We start from the raw sequence: 15,282 nt of genomic DNA, 5'->3' as shown, positions 1-15,282 counted from the left end.
ATGAACATGGTTACTGCTTTAGTGCTGAACAAGAAGTGCAATTTTTCAAGAATCGTATTCCATTACATGAAGGAGAACATTACTTCTGGCAGCAAAACATGGATCTATCCAAGATTTGTACAAATGATTCTTGATCATGCGTATCCGGGTCTAGAGAAAGATCAAAACAATGATTTGTTGGCATTGTATCATATGGATAATGAGACGTTGATTGTATTATCTAGGTATCACAAAAATTATCCAGAATCAACAACAAAGGCAGAATTCTTTGGATTCATCAAAGATGCTAACTACAAAGATCCAGATCCTGTTGACCATCTGAAGTGGAGGAATGATAAAGAGATGAAAGAACCAAGTGCAGCAGATGAGTTAGAAAAGTTAGCAGATTTCAAAGAAACTCGAAATGAATGGTTTTTGAAAGAAGAAAAGAAGAAGAGGAGTAGAAAGACAACTCTGAAAGTACAAGTAGAGGAGGGTTCATCTTCACAACCTAAGAAGAAACGTCAAAAGAAAGGTGTTGAAACATTGCTGGTCGATGAACCAGAGGAAGATGAAACTGAAGCAGATGCTGAAAGAGATCAAGTTCATTTATCTCCTGAATCTGAACGATTATTGAAAAGCTCTTAAAGAAAGTTTTGAAGCTGAAAAAGCAGCTAAAGCAGCTGGTGAGAATGTGGGTGACAATGAAGAAGAAAGTTCATCTAGTTCTGAAGAGGATATTGATGAAATTGAACGTTTGAAAAGAATTAGGGATGATATAGAAAAACAAAAACAGTTAAAGAGAAAAAGGAGAGAGGAAAAAGAGGATGAGTTGTACATTCCATCTCCAGAGTGTGTTCAAAAGGTCCAAACACCACCGTCTGAGGGTAGAAAGAAGTCAAATGCAAGGAAACGTGTTGTATCTCCTAAAGTAGCAAGAAAGTTAACAATCAAGCTGAATCCTAAACATGCATCAAAACCAAAACCACCTACTCCACCAAAACAACCTACTCCACCAAAACAGCCTACACCACCACAACAACCATCACCACCACATCAACCATCACCACCACAATCACCACCACACGTTCATATCTCTACACCAACACATGAACAACATGTTATCACCTCACAATATATTCTACAAACACCTCCAACCACACAACCACACAACAACAAGTACAAACCACTCCTGATTCTTCGGGTTTCAAGGAGTTTCCACGTGTTCTGGAGAATATTGGTCTTGAAGATATTGGAGATTTTAGTTTTGTGAACGATGAGCTTGTAAAGAAGCTGCAACAGAAAGTGGATGATGTGTTAGTTGAGAATAAGAAGTTGATAGATCGTGAAAAGAAACTTGAAAAGCGTGTCAAGACAGTTGAAGCTGAAAACTCGTCATTGTTGAAAAGAGTTAAAGCTGATCAGGCTGGCATTGATATTCTTAAAGTACGTATTGCTGAGCTAGAAGAGGAAAAGGCTCGGAGCGATGAGCAAAATGAGTATTTCAAGCTAAAGAACAAAGAGCTAGAGGCTACCAATGCAAAGAAAGAACACGAGATGTATATGATGAACAAAGTGTTAGAGAATTTGATTGGGAAGTCTGTTGAACAAAAGTTTGAAGAAATTCAGGTTGAAGAAGCGAGAGCTCGTCGTCAAGCTGTGATTGAAGCTGAAATGAAAAATAAAGGCAAAGGTGTTCCGATAGAAGGTGTTTCTGAAGTAACTGAAAGGGCTATTGTAGTATCTGAACCAACAGTTGATCCAGAAAAGACTATTCTTGATGCTTGCATTATTTCATCTATTTCTGGTGAGATGATGATGATGAAGATGATGAAGATGATGAAGAAGATGATGATGAGGTCTGAAAAGGTGATGCAGATGATGTGTATTCTGCTAGTAGTCATGATGATGATGGGAATGATGACGACGATCAAGGTACTTCAGGCATCAAGCTTATTGAAGAGTCAAATGAAGAAAATGTTGATGATTATCTTCATGACGATGCTAATGAAGAACCTGAAAACGCTCAAGGTGAGGGGAGCATGTTGATGATACAAATGTTGATGAAAGTGAAAAATTGATTCTACGTCTTGAACCTGATATAGAGGAAGGTGAAATTAGGCATACTTATACTCTGGATGATATCATCAAAATGACGCACATTGAAGATATTAACTTCAAGTTTGATTTTGAAGAAGAACTGAATCAGTTTAATATCAATCAGCAGCCCGATTATCAGTATAAGTACGTTGAAGAAGCTGATAATTACGATAGGGTTGAAGTTGAAGATTAGAGGGATGAGGATCAATCTGATAGTGCTCATATTGATACGTCTAACTTTACAACGCTTGCTGAATTCTTCAGTCAAGTAAACGTAGATGAGTTAAGAAGGGGAGTTGAAGAATGTATAAAGAACAAGAGTTTTGATGAAATGCCTAAAGAAGAACGAATTGAAGAAAAGAAAAAATGGTTCAGAAAAGACACTGAGAGGAAGTTCAAAAGGCCGCTGAAATATTATAAGACAGACAGAGAAGTGTCTTTGAGTGATATTATTAGTTGGGGGTATCTGCCGCAGGTGAATGCATACGCAATACGAAGAGAATTTGGTGTGCAGTACTTTGAGTATATTCAGGATATCATGTCTTTGCCCTGGTGGGATGTCGAAGAATTACCAAAAGTTAGAACTTTGACTTATCCTATCAGAGAGCGTGATATGCCTACGTGGGGTCTGATGAAATTTGAAGCTTTTAAAGATTTCAAACACTGGAAACCACATCAACCGAAGAAAGTGAAGAGGGTGGATCCAGTGACTGGTATTGAAGAGACGATCTTGCAGATAAAAAAGCCCAGAGTGTTAAAGAATATCTCGTTGCCAAAGATGGAACAAGAGTTTCACAAAGGGTTCTTGTGTTGGGTGTATAGTTGTATGTCTACTGAAGTCGTGATCACATACAAGGTGGAGAATGAAGTAAGACACATCCACTTGTATGATCCGATGTGGATCGTCAACTGCTCAGCTGAAGATATCAAGTATTTGTTCGTTAACAAGATATGTTATAAAGCTGAAGACAAAGATCAGGCTTTACAGTTCCAGAAAGTGGCAACTATATGTTTCTAGAAAGGAATCAATTCAGAGAATGAATGGTCGTCCAAGTGGAGGAAGATTGAGAAAGAGGAAGCTCTAAAAGCTGAGAAAGAAAGACAAGATCGTGAAAAGCTTAAAGGTAAATGGATGAATATACAAGCTGAAGAAACGCTGAAAGCTGCTAAAGAAAATGAGAAGCTGAAAAGTTTGTTGAAGAGAAAGCCGAAGCAAAGGGAGGAAACGTTCAAGTCCCTGTGAAGAAAGTACTAAAGACAACCTGACTGAAGACTCCGGCAATATCCAAGGGGGAGTTTGTTGGTACATAATGTCTATCGCCTACGTCAACAGTCGAGGTCGTGTCAAAGTAGCTTGTATAGGGGTGTAAAGTGAAAATGTAAAGTTATTTTGTGTTTGTTACCATTTCGCACGAAATGGATCTGGGATGTTCATTTCGCACGAAATGGAACTTTGCCATTTCGTGCGGAATGGAACATGTTGGTTTCATGCGAAATGGTCACCTATATAAATGGGTGTTGGGTTTCCATTTGCAACAGTTCTGGATTTCGTACAGAAGTGCTGTCAAAATTTCTCCAAGTGTATTCAAGTCTAAAATCAATGGAAACTAAGTTTAAAGTGTGTATTTCTGTTTCTACTCTCATTCTTGCACAGATTCTCAGTTGCTAGAGTGTTTCCGCCTCTCTAGTAGCTCAGATTTGACTCAGACCGACTCATTCAGGTCGAATATCGATCCTACACAATGTTTTTTATTTTTTCTGAATCTTCAGATGCCATTTTTTGTGTGTTTTTTGTGTGTGTTTTTTGTGTTCTATGTCTTAATATGGAAGGTAGTTACTTGGGTATTTTATATTAAAATATTAAATTTATTATGTAGGTAGGGTGGTAAGTTTCAGTAGCATTTATTGTAAAATTGATCATTACATGTCAAATTACAGTCACATCGGTAATAAATTAAGTTTTTTTTTATATAAAATAGTTAATTTTTATTTGTTTAAGTTATTAATTCGTAGTTTTTTTTTTTTTTTTGCATTTTTTAGGACAAAGTAATTTGAAAGTATTATCAGCATTTTATTAAATCGCATGTGTAAAGGAATGAATTCGCACATTTTAAGCAATTTCAAAGATTACTAACCTTTTTTTGAAATCGCATGTGTAAAAGCATGAATTCGCACGTCATAAGTCTTCTTAAACATATTATCTTTTTTTTGTAATCGCATGCTATGTTATATAAATTCGTAAACTTTACAAAAAAACACAACCTTTCTTTTTGTCTGAAATGGTTTTCGCATGTTTTATAAGTATTTCGCATCTTTTATTTGATTTTCATCATGCATCATCTTCTTCGATAGACTGTCTATCAATTTGTTTCAGTTCTGAACTTCCAAATTCAGCAGAAGTTCAATTCGCAGATGGAGTTGGTGAATAAGAATCGACCGATTTTGTATTACTTGTTGGATTTTCAAATTTGATTTTGAATAAGAATCTTACGGTATGATTTTGAGGTTTTGTTTGCTGATTATCAGGGGTTTTTGATTTCGTAATGGACGATTTTAACCTTGGCGGTTTCATATATATATTTTAATTTGATTAATTCAATTGTTAAGCACGGGGTTTAATTGAGATGATCTGACGGTTGTGGTTATAGCGTACGTAATGTACGATTAGGCATATTGTATGATAACAAGCCTCTATATATATATATATATATATATATATATATATATATATATATATATATATATATATATATATATATATATATATATATATATATATATGGGTGTGTGTGTGTGTAATGAATAAAATGGCAATACCAGCCAAAACACGATAGATCTTTTTCGTATGAAATTTGAAGTTAAAAAATATCCTTCACTCGTGGTTCCAACTAGACATCATAGTTTATATGAATACTCATATCTATAATACTATATTAAGAGAACTGGATTTTCTACCCTTTTCGTAATTTTGCCATAGGTACAAATCTTGAAGCATCATGTACAAATGAAGCAAGCCATTTTAGAGGGGGAAACTTGGACATTGTCCAAAGTTTTAAGACACTTTGAGGGCAATCTAGACATTTCATCCATGGGATCCATGCCCACTTATGTCTTCCATTAATTGAATTAAATTAAGGTATTAAATAAAAATTTTATAATAATTAAAGTAATTAATTGATTAAACTAAAGGTTAGACATGCAACCTTTGGGATTTTCATGATTTAATAGTATGTATAAATATAAATAATCTATACTACCTTATTAGTAGAACTAGGATTTTTACCCTTTTGGTAATTTTACATTGTGTACACATTTTAAAGCAACATGTACAAGAGAGCCAAACTATTTTAGAGGGGGTAAACTTGCACATTTCCCAAAAATTTAAGACACTTTAGGGGCATTTTAGTGATTTCGGCACCTCTGTAACCTATAATTAAGATAAATGTATAAAATTTTTCATCAGTACTACTCATCAATATTTTATGACTATCAGATAAATGTATAAAATTAATAATATTTCAAACATATATTTATATAACAAGTGATCAAAACCAAACTCCTCGTAAAGTTGAAAACTTTAAAAGATAAACCAAGTGAAACAAACCATGCAAACTGTAAGCCAACAACGATTACACCTTAACTTTAGGTTTCATTTTTTATACTGATTTCCAGTTAATTTTATTCAGTCCTAGGTGATATGCTATATTTGTTCTTTCAACCAACCATTGTTACGCATTTCAAGTTAATTTATCATAACTCACATGTTTCGTTTTGTAAGATAAGAGTGACATGTTGGGTTTTGTAACTAACAAACTTCATGCTTAAAAGTCAACATTTATAATCTATATATATAATATATGAATAAGGTTTGGGACACATGTCGCGTTGTGGTGCAACCTCACTTGATTTTTGGCGGGAAAATGTGGGAAACCTTTTATTTTTACACGGGATCCGCGTGTGGTATATCCATACACGTTTTTTTGGACCGGGGTATAAAAACTATCTAATTAGACTAAATCTCTAAAACGCATCGTTCTTCTCATTCACGCTTTCATTCAAGCTTACAAAACCCTAATTTTGTTCATCGCTGACAAGCAAATCTACCACCATCTCTTTCGATTTCATTAGCATCTGGTAAGTCAATGAATCTATTCTTATTTTCCTATGATTTCTTATATCTCTCATCGAGGATTTCGTTCAATTTCTTATGATTCTTCTATCATTCATCCATGATTCGTTCGGTTACATCTAATCTGAGTGTTAATCGAGTTTTTTTGTGCTTGAAGCATTGTTTTGGGTTTTATCTCATCTTTTGTGACAAACAATCTAATTCAAGAGGTTTTGTTTGATTAGGTGTGATTCGGTTTCATCTTTGTAACACGACGATTCAGCATTTTTTTAATCAAGTTGTTGGTGTTGTTTGTTGATTTGAACGCAGAAGAAGAATGAAGGTGTGCTTGGGTGACGGCTGGATCTGGATGTTATTTAGGGTTTCACTTGAAGTTGCAGAAGAAGAAAGGTGAATTGTTAAGGGTGACAGCTGATACAAAAGCTTTGGGGAATTTAGGTTTGTCATTCTAATAAAATAAAGTAGGGCAAACATCACCATTCCGGTTTGATGTTTCACTCGAGACCAGCTAATCATCTTCAAATTCGTTTGAGATTATTTCGCTACTGCCATTTTGAAGGTAAGTGAAACCTGCAATTGTGTTAATTTCGCTACTATTAATTTATACTCGATTTGTTATTGCTTTAATCGAATGATTATATGGCATAATTTGTACCCAATTTGGTAATGTGTCATCAAAGAAAAAGCAGCCTATAAATTGTGTTCTGATTGATTTACAGCAAGTATGTATTGATATTTAAAAACATGCATGTCTTGATTGATTTAAGAAACATGAGGAATGTAGTCGTTATAATATAATAATTCTTTGGTCATTCATGCATGTTATTTATAGGTCAACCCAATGTCTATTTCGGGTTCGGTCTTCATCGGTCTGTGTTTTTTATACATTTCAATGAATCTTGAATGATTCTCACAAGTAGTTTTTTATAACATGGTGTCCAAATGGTGTTACAATGAGCTCTATATACTAATACCAGGCTATAATGTGTTAGAATTATGTTAAAAATAAGTTCGATTACAATTTGGAGGTAAAAGGGGCTGAAAGGCATGATTATGTTTAATGGAAAGTCATATTCATTGGGATTTTGTCGGTGTTACGGCATGATAGCATCGTCCATTAGCTTCTTACAAAGATAGACGGTGTGGAAGCACTGATTAATGTTTTCCTTATCTGTATGACAAAAAGAAAGGATTTGCTTGATGAAGCTCTTATGAGCGGAGTTCTTTATCTCTAATTAAGATTTTTAAACATAAATGACATTAATCGATGTTGAACTTTTGCTTAGGACTGGGCGTTTGGAAGTGCAAGTGGAAATAAGCCTTCCTGTTGAAAAGAGTCGTTTCCATATTTTCCACAATTGTAGATTTCGGCTGAATCGATGATTGGACTCAGTGAAGCCAGTAAATGCGCAAAAATTGCCAAGGTTTTTTTACGTCTTCCGACTCATACCATTTTATGATGGATTCATGAGTTTTTTTTTAAACGAAACACTTTTTAGGTATTTGAGGATGCTTACAGATCGACATTTCGACACTGAGCATTATTGTGCTTGACGATATTGAAAGGTAATTTCACTTGATAATGGCAAAAAATATGAAATTTGTATCGGTTGCTGATTGATCTGATTTTAATTATACTAATACACTACTGGAATATGTTGCCACTGGCCCTTGGTTTTCAAACTTAATCTCCTAGACATTAATGGTGCTCCTCAAAAGGATTCCTCCAAAGGTATATTTCTTTCTTTTTAAAACCAACAAACTGGGGTATATTCTTGCATGTTCTGATTCTCTGCGCAGTGATTGCATTTGAATCGCATAACTAATATGCAGCGATTGTTATATTTCCAGCCAAAACAGTTGATACGTGGAAGACGATGATGATGAAGATGTTGAAGAGCATGCAACTTTACATGAAGTTTGTATCGTCTTCTTTTGGTGGGTTTTAAGCTTTCGCTGTCGGTGACATGTAGGTAGGTATTATTGGTTTGGTTTTCTAGGCCGACGAAAGTTTAATTTGTGTGTTTAGGCAGTGTAGTGTGCCGATGTCTTGCTAGATAAGTTGATGTCTATACAAAATTAATGTTTTAACCAACATCATGTCAACTTTCGATAAGCTTGAGTGGACAACGATCAACTTAAAAATGTTCAAGAGTATCTTATATTATTGTATTCGAGCCGAATCGAGTTAACTTAAACATGCCATATTATATGTTTAAACTCTTAGCTGATTTGTATAAGAAATAAGTATCCATTTATGACAAGATTTACTGATATTATGAAAAGAGTTTGGCCCTATCTTAATTGTAAAATACATTAAAAAATCTGTAGGATTTCAAAGGTTTCATCAAAAAACTAAAATCTTGGAAGCTTAGCAAAATGTCAAAAAGGTTTCTTGGAAGGATTTGTAAGCCTATGTGCAGCAAGGGTCAAAAAGCAGTAATAAATAGAGACCATTTTAATAATATTAAAAAAAATTCCAAAGTCTAGAATGTGAATGTAATAATGCAAGTAGCTACTATATTTATTTTAACAATGTCCTTTTTTTTAACAATTTGAATCTAATCAGATTGTATTATCAACATTTTTACAATTTTAGTTTCTGAACTTATGTCTCATTTAATTCTACAGGGTATACTCTTCTTTGACAGAATGACTACAGAACTTGTTGATGGTATCCGAGTAGAAATATTGGTGAGTAATTATTATTGTTATTGAAAATTTTAATCACATGTAATTTGTAGTCTAGAGTATGATTTAATGTCAAAAGTGGAAAACTGTCGGGTTGGGTAAGTGGTCTAAATGGGTACGGGCATGTCGAAATGGGTAAACGGTTATACTTTATGGTACCGAGTCTAATTTCTAATATTTTATTGTAGGTGCTAACTCAGAATTCAATCCGAGTAGCGCAGGTAAGTAGTAGGACGATTGTTTTGTACTTTTGTTTGGATTTATGTAAATGAAAATCCTGGTTTTTCGGTTTTGTGCTTGTCATCAGTGGTTACTTCAAATCCCGGGCGTAACAAGCTATATGGGTTGTATTGACAAGGACAACTATGGGCTACAAAGGAACACTACACACTGCCTACTTCTCTATCACTCAACGTCGTCGTGCTCCGCCGTCGGCATCCATTGATTTGAAAACGCTTCGTTTCTCCATTGAGTTCAAAAGGTAAGGGTTTTTTTCAGTCATTCATAAGGAATTTTTATGGTTTTTCAATATTTCGTTAGGAATTTAGTTTAGGTATTATTTTTCTAAAATTTGAACGCTGAACGCAAGATCTGTAGTTCGGTCTTCATTTGATTGTGTTTGAAGTTTTTGTTACTATTACGACTAGTAGGAGGACACTCGCAAATCTTTCAATTAATGTAAATTCAAAGTTATTATTGATGAGAAAGTCTCCCAATGGTAAGTGGAAATAGGGATTCTAATTAGATACATTTGAGAAAATGTAAAAAATGTAAAATTATAATGTCACACCCCGATATTTCCACGTATTACCGGTGGGCCCGGTGGTGAGTATCTGACGTAATTGATATCATCATAGTCAATTTATCACAGTTCAATGCACAGCGGAAGTCTAAAAGTAATAATATTACAAACCGAATGAAAGAATCATAAATATTACAAACGGAATGTAAAAGGATCCACAGGCGGATCAAAACAAAAGAGTATAATTGTTAAACAGATTTTTAAGTGACAGAGCTTGCAAGACTCTTTATTTATTCACTCAGGAGTAGACAGCCTATTTCGCATAGTACCTACACTTAACCTTTTGGAAAATACGTCAGTTTACATTGGTAAATACAATTAACCGACTCTTTTGAAAATATTTAAGAAGATTTAAATGCACGAGGCACAAGTAATCTTTTATAACTTGGGACAATTATTTAAAAAAATAATCTTGTATACAGTTTTATATGTTTACCGTCCGTCAAGGCCGGTTAGAAGAGCCGGACAAGATTAAATGACACACCACATGCATAATGCCCACAAGGAAACTCCTTATTGTGGGATACCATTATACATACGCAACTGTCAGGTGTATGCCTACACCCCGTGCTCAAGTTGTGGCCATTTCAATGAATGAGCCGAGGATATCCAGGACATGGTCATTAACCCCCCGAAGGCTATATACCAAACAAAAGAGATTAAAACGGGTTATGTAAATATACAAATCACAATCCGATTTAAATAACTACACACCCGACCAAGCGGTATTATTATAATGTTGTATCCCAAGGTCGTATAACGGAAAATAAGTTAAAAGTATTTACCTGAGCAAATTATACAAATTTATCCCAGCCGTATATAATCAGCAAGTGCAAATATCTTTTACTGGGCTCCTAAATCTGGAACGAAGGTTTTAATAACCTATTAGATTCCTAACGGGTCTTACTTAAGTTTAAAATTAGACCGGTTAGTTTTAAAGAAAGGTTTACGGTTCAAAACGCAAGATTAAGCGAAGCCGGATTAGAATGTGGTTTAGACCCGACAAGTATGAAGACTTGTATAATATGGGTAAACTAAATACATTCTGGATTTTGAAGCAAAAATGATAAGGTTTGACCCGTTTCGGTCAATTTATGCAAACTAGTTACATAAACCGTACCGAACGCAAATAATGCATAACGGGTAACCAAATGAGTCATATACAGGTTTCACAAGTTAATATGCCTTAAATATGTTGTGATATCAGTAGGATACCTTCCATTATGCCCAAAACGAATTTAAAACCAATTTAAGCCCCACAGGGGTATTTTGGTCATTTTAAAGGTTATAAAAGAGATTAAATATTAATCTGAGGTTCTGGTCTAAAATGATCAGTAAAACTATTTATTTTTGCAAGTCATATCAGTAGGGTTTTGCATATATGTGAAATTTATCCTTTATAACCAAACTATGTGCCGTAGGGGCTTTTTGGTCATTTAACATAAGCTTTAAAGGTCAAATTTGGAAATCTGAGTTCAAAACTTTTACTTACTGTTAAAGTATAAAAATTTACTTAAAACATCAATCAGTATTAAGTCTTATGTGTCAAAAATAGTTTTAACCCATACTCTGCGTTTAAAACGCGTAAAAAGTCGGTTTTAGGCGATTTTCAGGTTATATAAAGAAATCTGAATTTTTGATCAGTTTATAAAGTTCAAAATATTTTATTTATCATATAAAATCAGTAGCAAAAGATTTTGTATCAAAATGTTATGTAAAACCCATTTTATTTAGCAAAAAGGCTATAACCGTCAATTATCGAATCAAAGCAAGAACCCTATGTTATGATCAGTTTAAAAATTAATAAAAATCTTTAATAATCCCAAAATATTATATTACATCAGTGGGTAAAAGGTTTGGTGTCGAAATTTGGGTTTAAATAGGTTCTATGCCAAAAATACCGTTTAATTAATAAAAAGGCTTCAATTTACAATATTGGGCATAACTCCTAATTTAGACCTCAAACTGATGTCAACTTTTTAGGACAAGTTTATAAATCAGTAATAAAGGTTTTTGTCCTCTCACATTTTCAAAAATCTCGTTTTAATATCAAAAGGGCATAATGGTCAACATTTAAGCAATTAACGGAAACATGCAAATGAATCGGATAAATAAGGAACCATGTAGAATAACCTCAGAGGTTGTTACTAACTTATATTATGGTCCTAAAGGAACCTTAAGGCATCTCTAAAACAAGCTAAATCGGGTCAGAACTGAAAGTCAAAGCAAAAGTCTTCTTTTGCGTCTTGCGGTTCCGAACCGAGCCTAAATTCGGAATTGTCGGGTTGAACATGATTAGACATATTCTTACATTATTTACCAAGTTATTTTAGTGTTAAAACATGTTCCATAACCTCTACATTATCAGTTTTGAGTTTATTTACAAAAATAGCTTTCTGTTGACTTTTTAATATTAAGTTTGACCCGACAATTGACCAAGTTAGAGTGATAATCAGGGGGTGCCCTTTTAAGGACTTATTACCCACATAATTACCAACTCATAGCCACTTTCAATATGAATAATGGCTGGACCATTAGTGATTAATCACTAAGTCAAAGCTTAATTATGACGGCTTTGACTTTTGGTCATTAAGCTAATAAAACTTGAACTAGAGAAGCTAAGAATGCTTACAAAGACTCTTAGCACGAATTAGGAACTTAAGAACACTTGCTTGAGCTCCAGGAAGTTCCAGAGATGAGTTTGAAGTGAAAATATTTCAAGTGTGCAAATGAAGAACTCAAGTCATGGCCTTTATATAGTGTTTTGCAAGTCCTAAGATCAAAGCATGTGTCCCTAGGCTGTTACCAGATGTTCCCAAGTGTCCCTAGGTGGTTAAAACTAGTTGCAAATTCCATATAATCAAAAAAACTAGCTTACAAAGGCGGTGGAACTGGTTGAACCTGCAGCTGTCCATTATTCTGCCGAGATATAGTCCTTGCGGACCGTAAGCTTAAGCCCTTACGGTCCGTATCCGTAATTCAAATTTTTTCGCCTAGTTAAGCCGTCTTACGGACCGTAAGGCAAGAGCTTTGCGGTCCATAAACCTTCCATCAGAGACAAAATTTTGAGAACTTTTAACATTTGACCATGCAACCTATCATATCTCGAATCTCTGGTCATCATCAGTAGGGAAGGCCCATATGATCAGGTCGGCATTGCTAAGAATGCATTGCCATGCATTGGTTGTCTTGGAGTTTTGTAAAAAAAAAAGTTATTGAATTTAAATTGTCGATTTGCCCATGGGATTCCAAATTCTTGGATTTGAATATTGAATTATTCATTACATGTTTTAACCGGATACCCATGAAATCTTAATCAGATTTTTATGGGAATGTAATTATATTTTACAAAAGTTGAAAAACGTTAAAAGGTCACTCAGAGGTAATAATTAACATGTTGACACTTTTAATTTCTTCATATATCCTTTTTAACATGATCCGGATTTATAACATGTTTAAAGTCCATGACACGTGTCTTTATTACATTGGTCAATTTTTTATGAGGTGTTACATCCTCACCCCCTTAAAAGAAATCTCGACCTCGAGATTTACTGAAATAAGTGAGGGTACTTCTGTTTCATTGTGGACTCAACCTCCCACGTGTATTCAGGACTTCTACGGGCATCCCATTTAACTTTCACACTCGGCACATGCTTCTTTTGAAGCTTCTTAACCTGTCGATCCTCAATCGACAAAGGTTTATCAACAAACTTTAAGCTCTCATCTATAAGCACATCCTTATGTGATATGACTAGCGATTCATCAACTAGATATTTCTTCAGATTGCAGATGTGGAACACATTATGAATTCCACTGAGCTCTTCAGGCAGGTTTAACTTGTAAGCCACTGTTCCGACACATTCGATGATTTCGAGTGGTCCTATGTATCTTGGGTTTAACTTGCCTTTCTTGCCAAATCGCATTACCCCTTTCCAGGGTGATACCTTAAGTAGAACTTTGTCACCTACCTCGAATTTCAGAGGTTTACGCCTTTTTTCTGCGTAGCTTTTCTGCTTATCCCTGGCAGCTTTGAGACGATCACGTATCTACACGATCTTATCTGTCGTCTCCAGGACTATATCAGGTCCTGTTAGTTGGACATCTCCAACTTCCGCCCAACAAACGGGCGTCCTGCACTTCCTTCCATACAAAACTTCAAAAGGTGCAGCTTGAATACTGGAATGATAGCTATTGTTGTACGAAAATTCAATCAATGGAAGATGATCATCCCAACTTCCACCTAAATCAATAACACAAGCCCTTAACATATCCTCCAGCACGTTCGCTTTGACCATCCATCTGAGGATGATATGGAGTGCTGAAGTTTAATCGAGTACTTAATGATTGCTGAAAGCTTTTCCAAAAGTGCGATGTGTATCTTGTATCCCTATCAGAGATAATAGACACTGGTACTCCGTGAAGAGATACAATCTCGTCCACATATAACTGAGCCAACTTATCTGAGCTGTGTGTTTCCTTAATAGGTAAGAAGTGGGCTGACTTAGTCAACCTGTCCACTATGACCCAAATAGTATCATTTCCTCGCTTTGTTTTTGGTAACTTAGTGATAAAATCCATAGTCACCATTTCCCACTTCCAGGTGGGAAGTTCAGGCTGTTGTAGCAAAGCTGACGGCTTCTTGTGTTCTGCCTTAACTTGAGCACACGTCAGACATTTAGCCACATAAGTGGCTATAGATTTCTTCAAACCTATCCACCAGTAATTTGCCTTTAAATCCTGGTACATCTTGTCACTACCAGGGTGAACAGAATACTTGGAAATATGGGCTTCTTGGAGGATAGCGTCCCGAAGCCCCCCATAGATTGGAACCCATATTCGTCCATTCAATCTTAGGATCCCATCCTTGCCATATGATAACTGTTCAGCAGTGACTCCCAACTTTTCATTTGGATAGTTAGCTTCCAGTACAGCTTCCTTTTGTGCGGCTAACAACCTTTCATTTAAACTGTTCTTCAATTCGATGCTCTTGGCATTGATTCTAATGGGCTTAACCCTTTCCTTTCTGCTCAAGGCATCGGTGACCACATTCTCCTTGCCTGGATGATATCTGATTTCACAATCATAATCATTCAATGTCTCCATCCATCGACGCTGTCTCATGTTTAGATCCTTCTGGTTAAAAAGATGTTGAAGGCTCTTGTGATCAGAATAGATCACACACTTGGTACCATATAAATAATGCCTCCAAAGTTTTAGTGCAAACACAACGGCACCCAATTCCAAGTCGTGGGTGGTGTAATTCTTTTCGTGCACCTTTAATTGTCGGGAAGCATAGGCAATAACCTTACCTTTCTGCATGAGCACACATCCCATACCATTGTGCGATGCGTCGCAGTATACCACAAATTCTTCTATTCCATCAGGCAACGTCAACACAGGTGCATTGCTTAACTTCTGTTTAAGGATATCAAAGGATTCTTGTTGCTTAGGACCCCAATCAAACTTGATATTCTTACGAGTTAATGAAGTTAGGGGTGCTGCAATCCTTGAGAAATTTTCAATAAAACGCCTGTAATATCCTACCAGACCCAAGAAGCTACGAATTTATGTGGGCGTCCTC

At 35.4% G+C, this 15,282-nt stretch overlaps 1 protein-coding gene across 1 annotated transcript; it reads left to right on the top strand.

Annotated features, from left to right (window-relative positions):
- LOC110933505 (intracellular protein transport protein USO1-like) lies at positions 1 to 3,322 on the top strand. The gene is made up of 8 exons (XM_022176724.1): positions 1 to 514; positions 621 to 898; positions 1,192 to 1,554; positions 1,609 to 1,786; positions 1,858 to 2,010; positions 2,085 to 2,223; positions 2,344 to 2,947; positions 3,098 to 3,322. The coding sequence occupies exons 1-8, from the start codon at positions 1 to 3 to the stop codon at positions 3,320 to 3,322; spliced, it is 2,454 nt and encodes an 817-aa protein (XP_022032416.1).
- The last annotated feature ends 11,960 nt before the right edge of the window (positions 3,323 to 15,282 follow it).

Source organism: Helianthus annuus, chromosome 4 (assembly GCF_002127325.2).
Source record: "Helianthus annuus cultivar XRQ/B chromosome 4, HanXRQr2.0-SUNRISE, whole genome shotgun sequence".
NCBI classification, from domain to species: Eukaryota; Viridiplantae; Streptophyta; class Magnoliopsida; order Asterales; family Asteraceae; genus Helianthus; species Helianthus annuus.
This window is presented reverse-complemented; position numbering and strand designations above follow the sequence as displayed.

Excerpts from the sequence above, each read along its gene's own strand:
- LOC110933505 (XM_022176724.1), top strand. The coding sequence starts at position 1 with ATGAACATGGTTACTGCTTTAGTGCTGAACAAGAAGTGCAATTTTTCA. Across the intron at positions 1,555-1,608 it reads AGATGTATATGATGAACAAA|GTTGAAGAAGCGAGAGCTCG; the intron begins GTGTTAGAGAAT and ends GAAGAAATTCAG. Across the intron at positions 1,787-1,857 it reads CATTATTTCATCTATTTCTG|ATGATGTGTATTCTGCTAGT; the intron begins GTGAGATGATGA and ends AAGGTGATGCAG.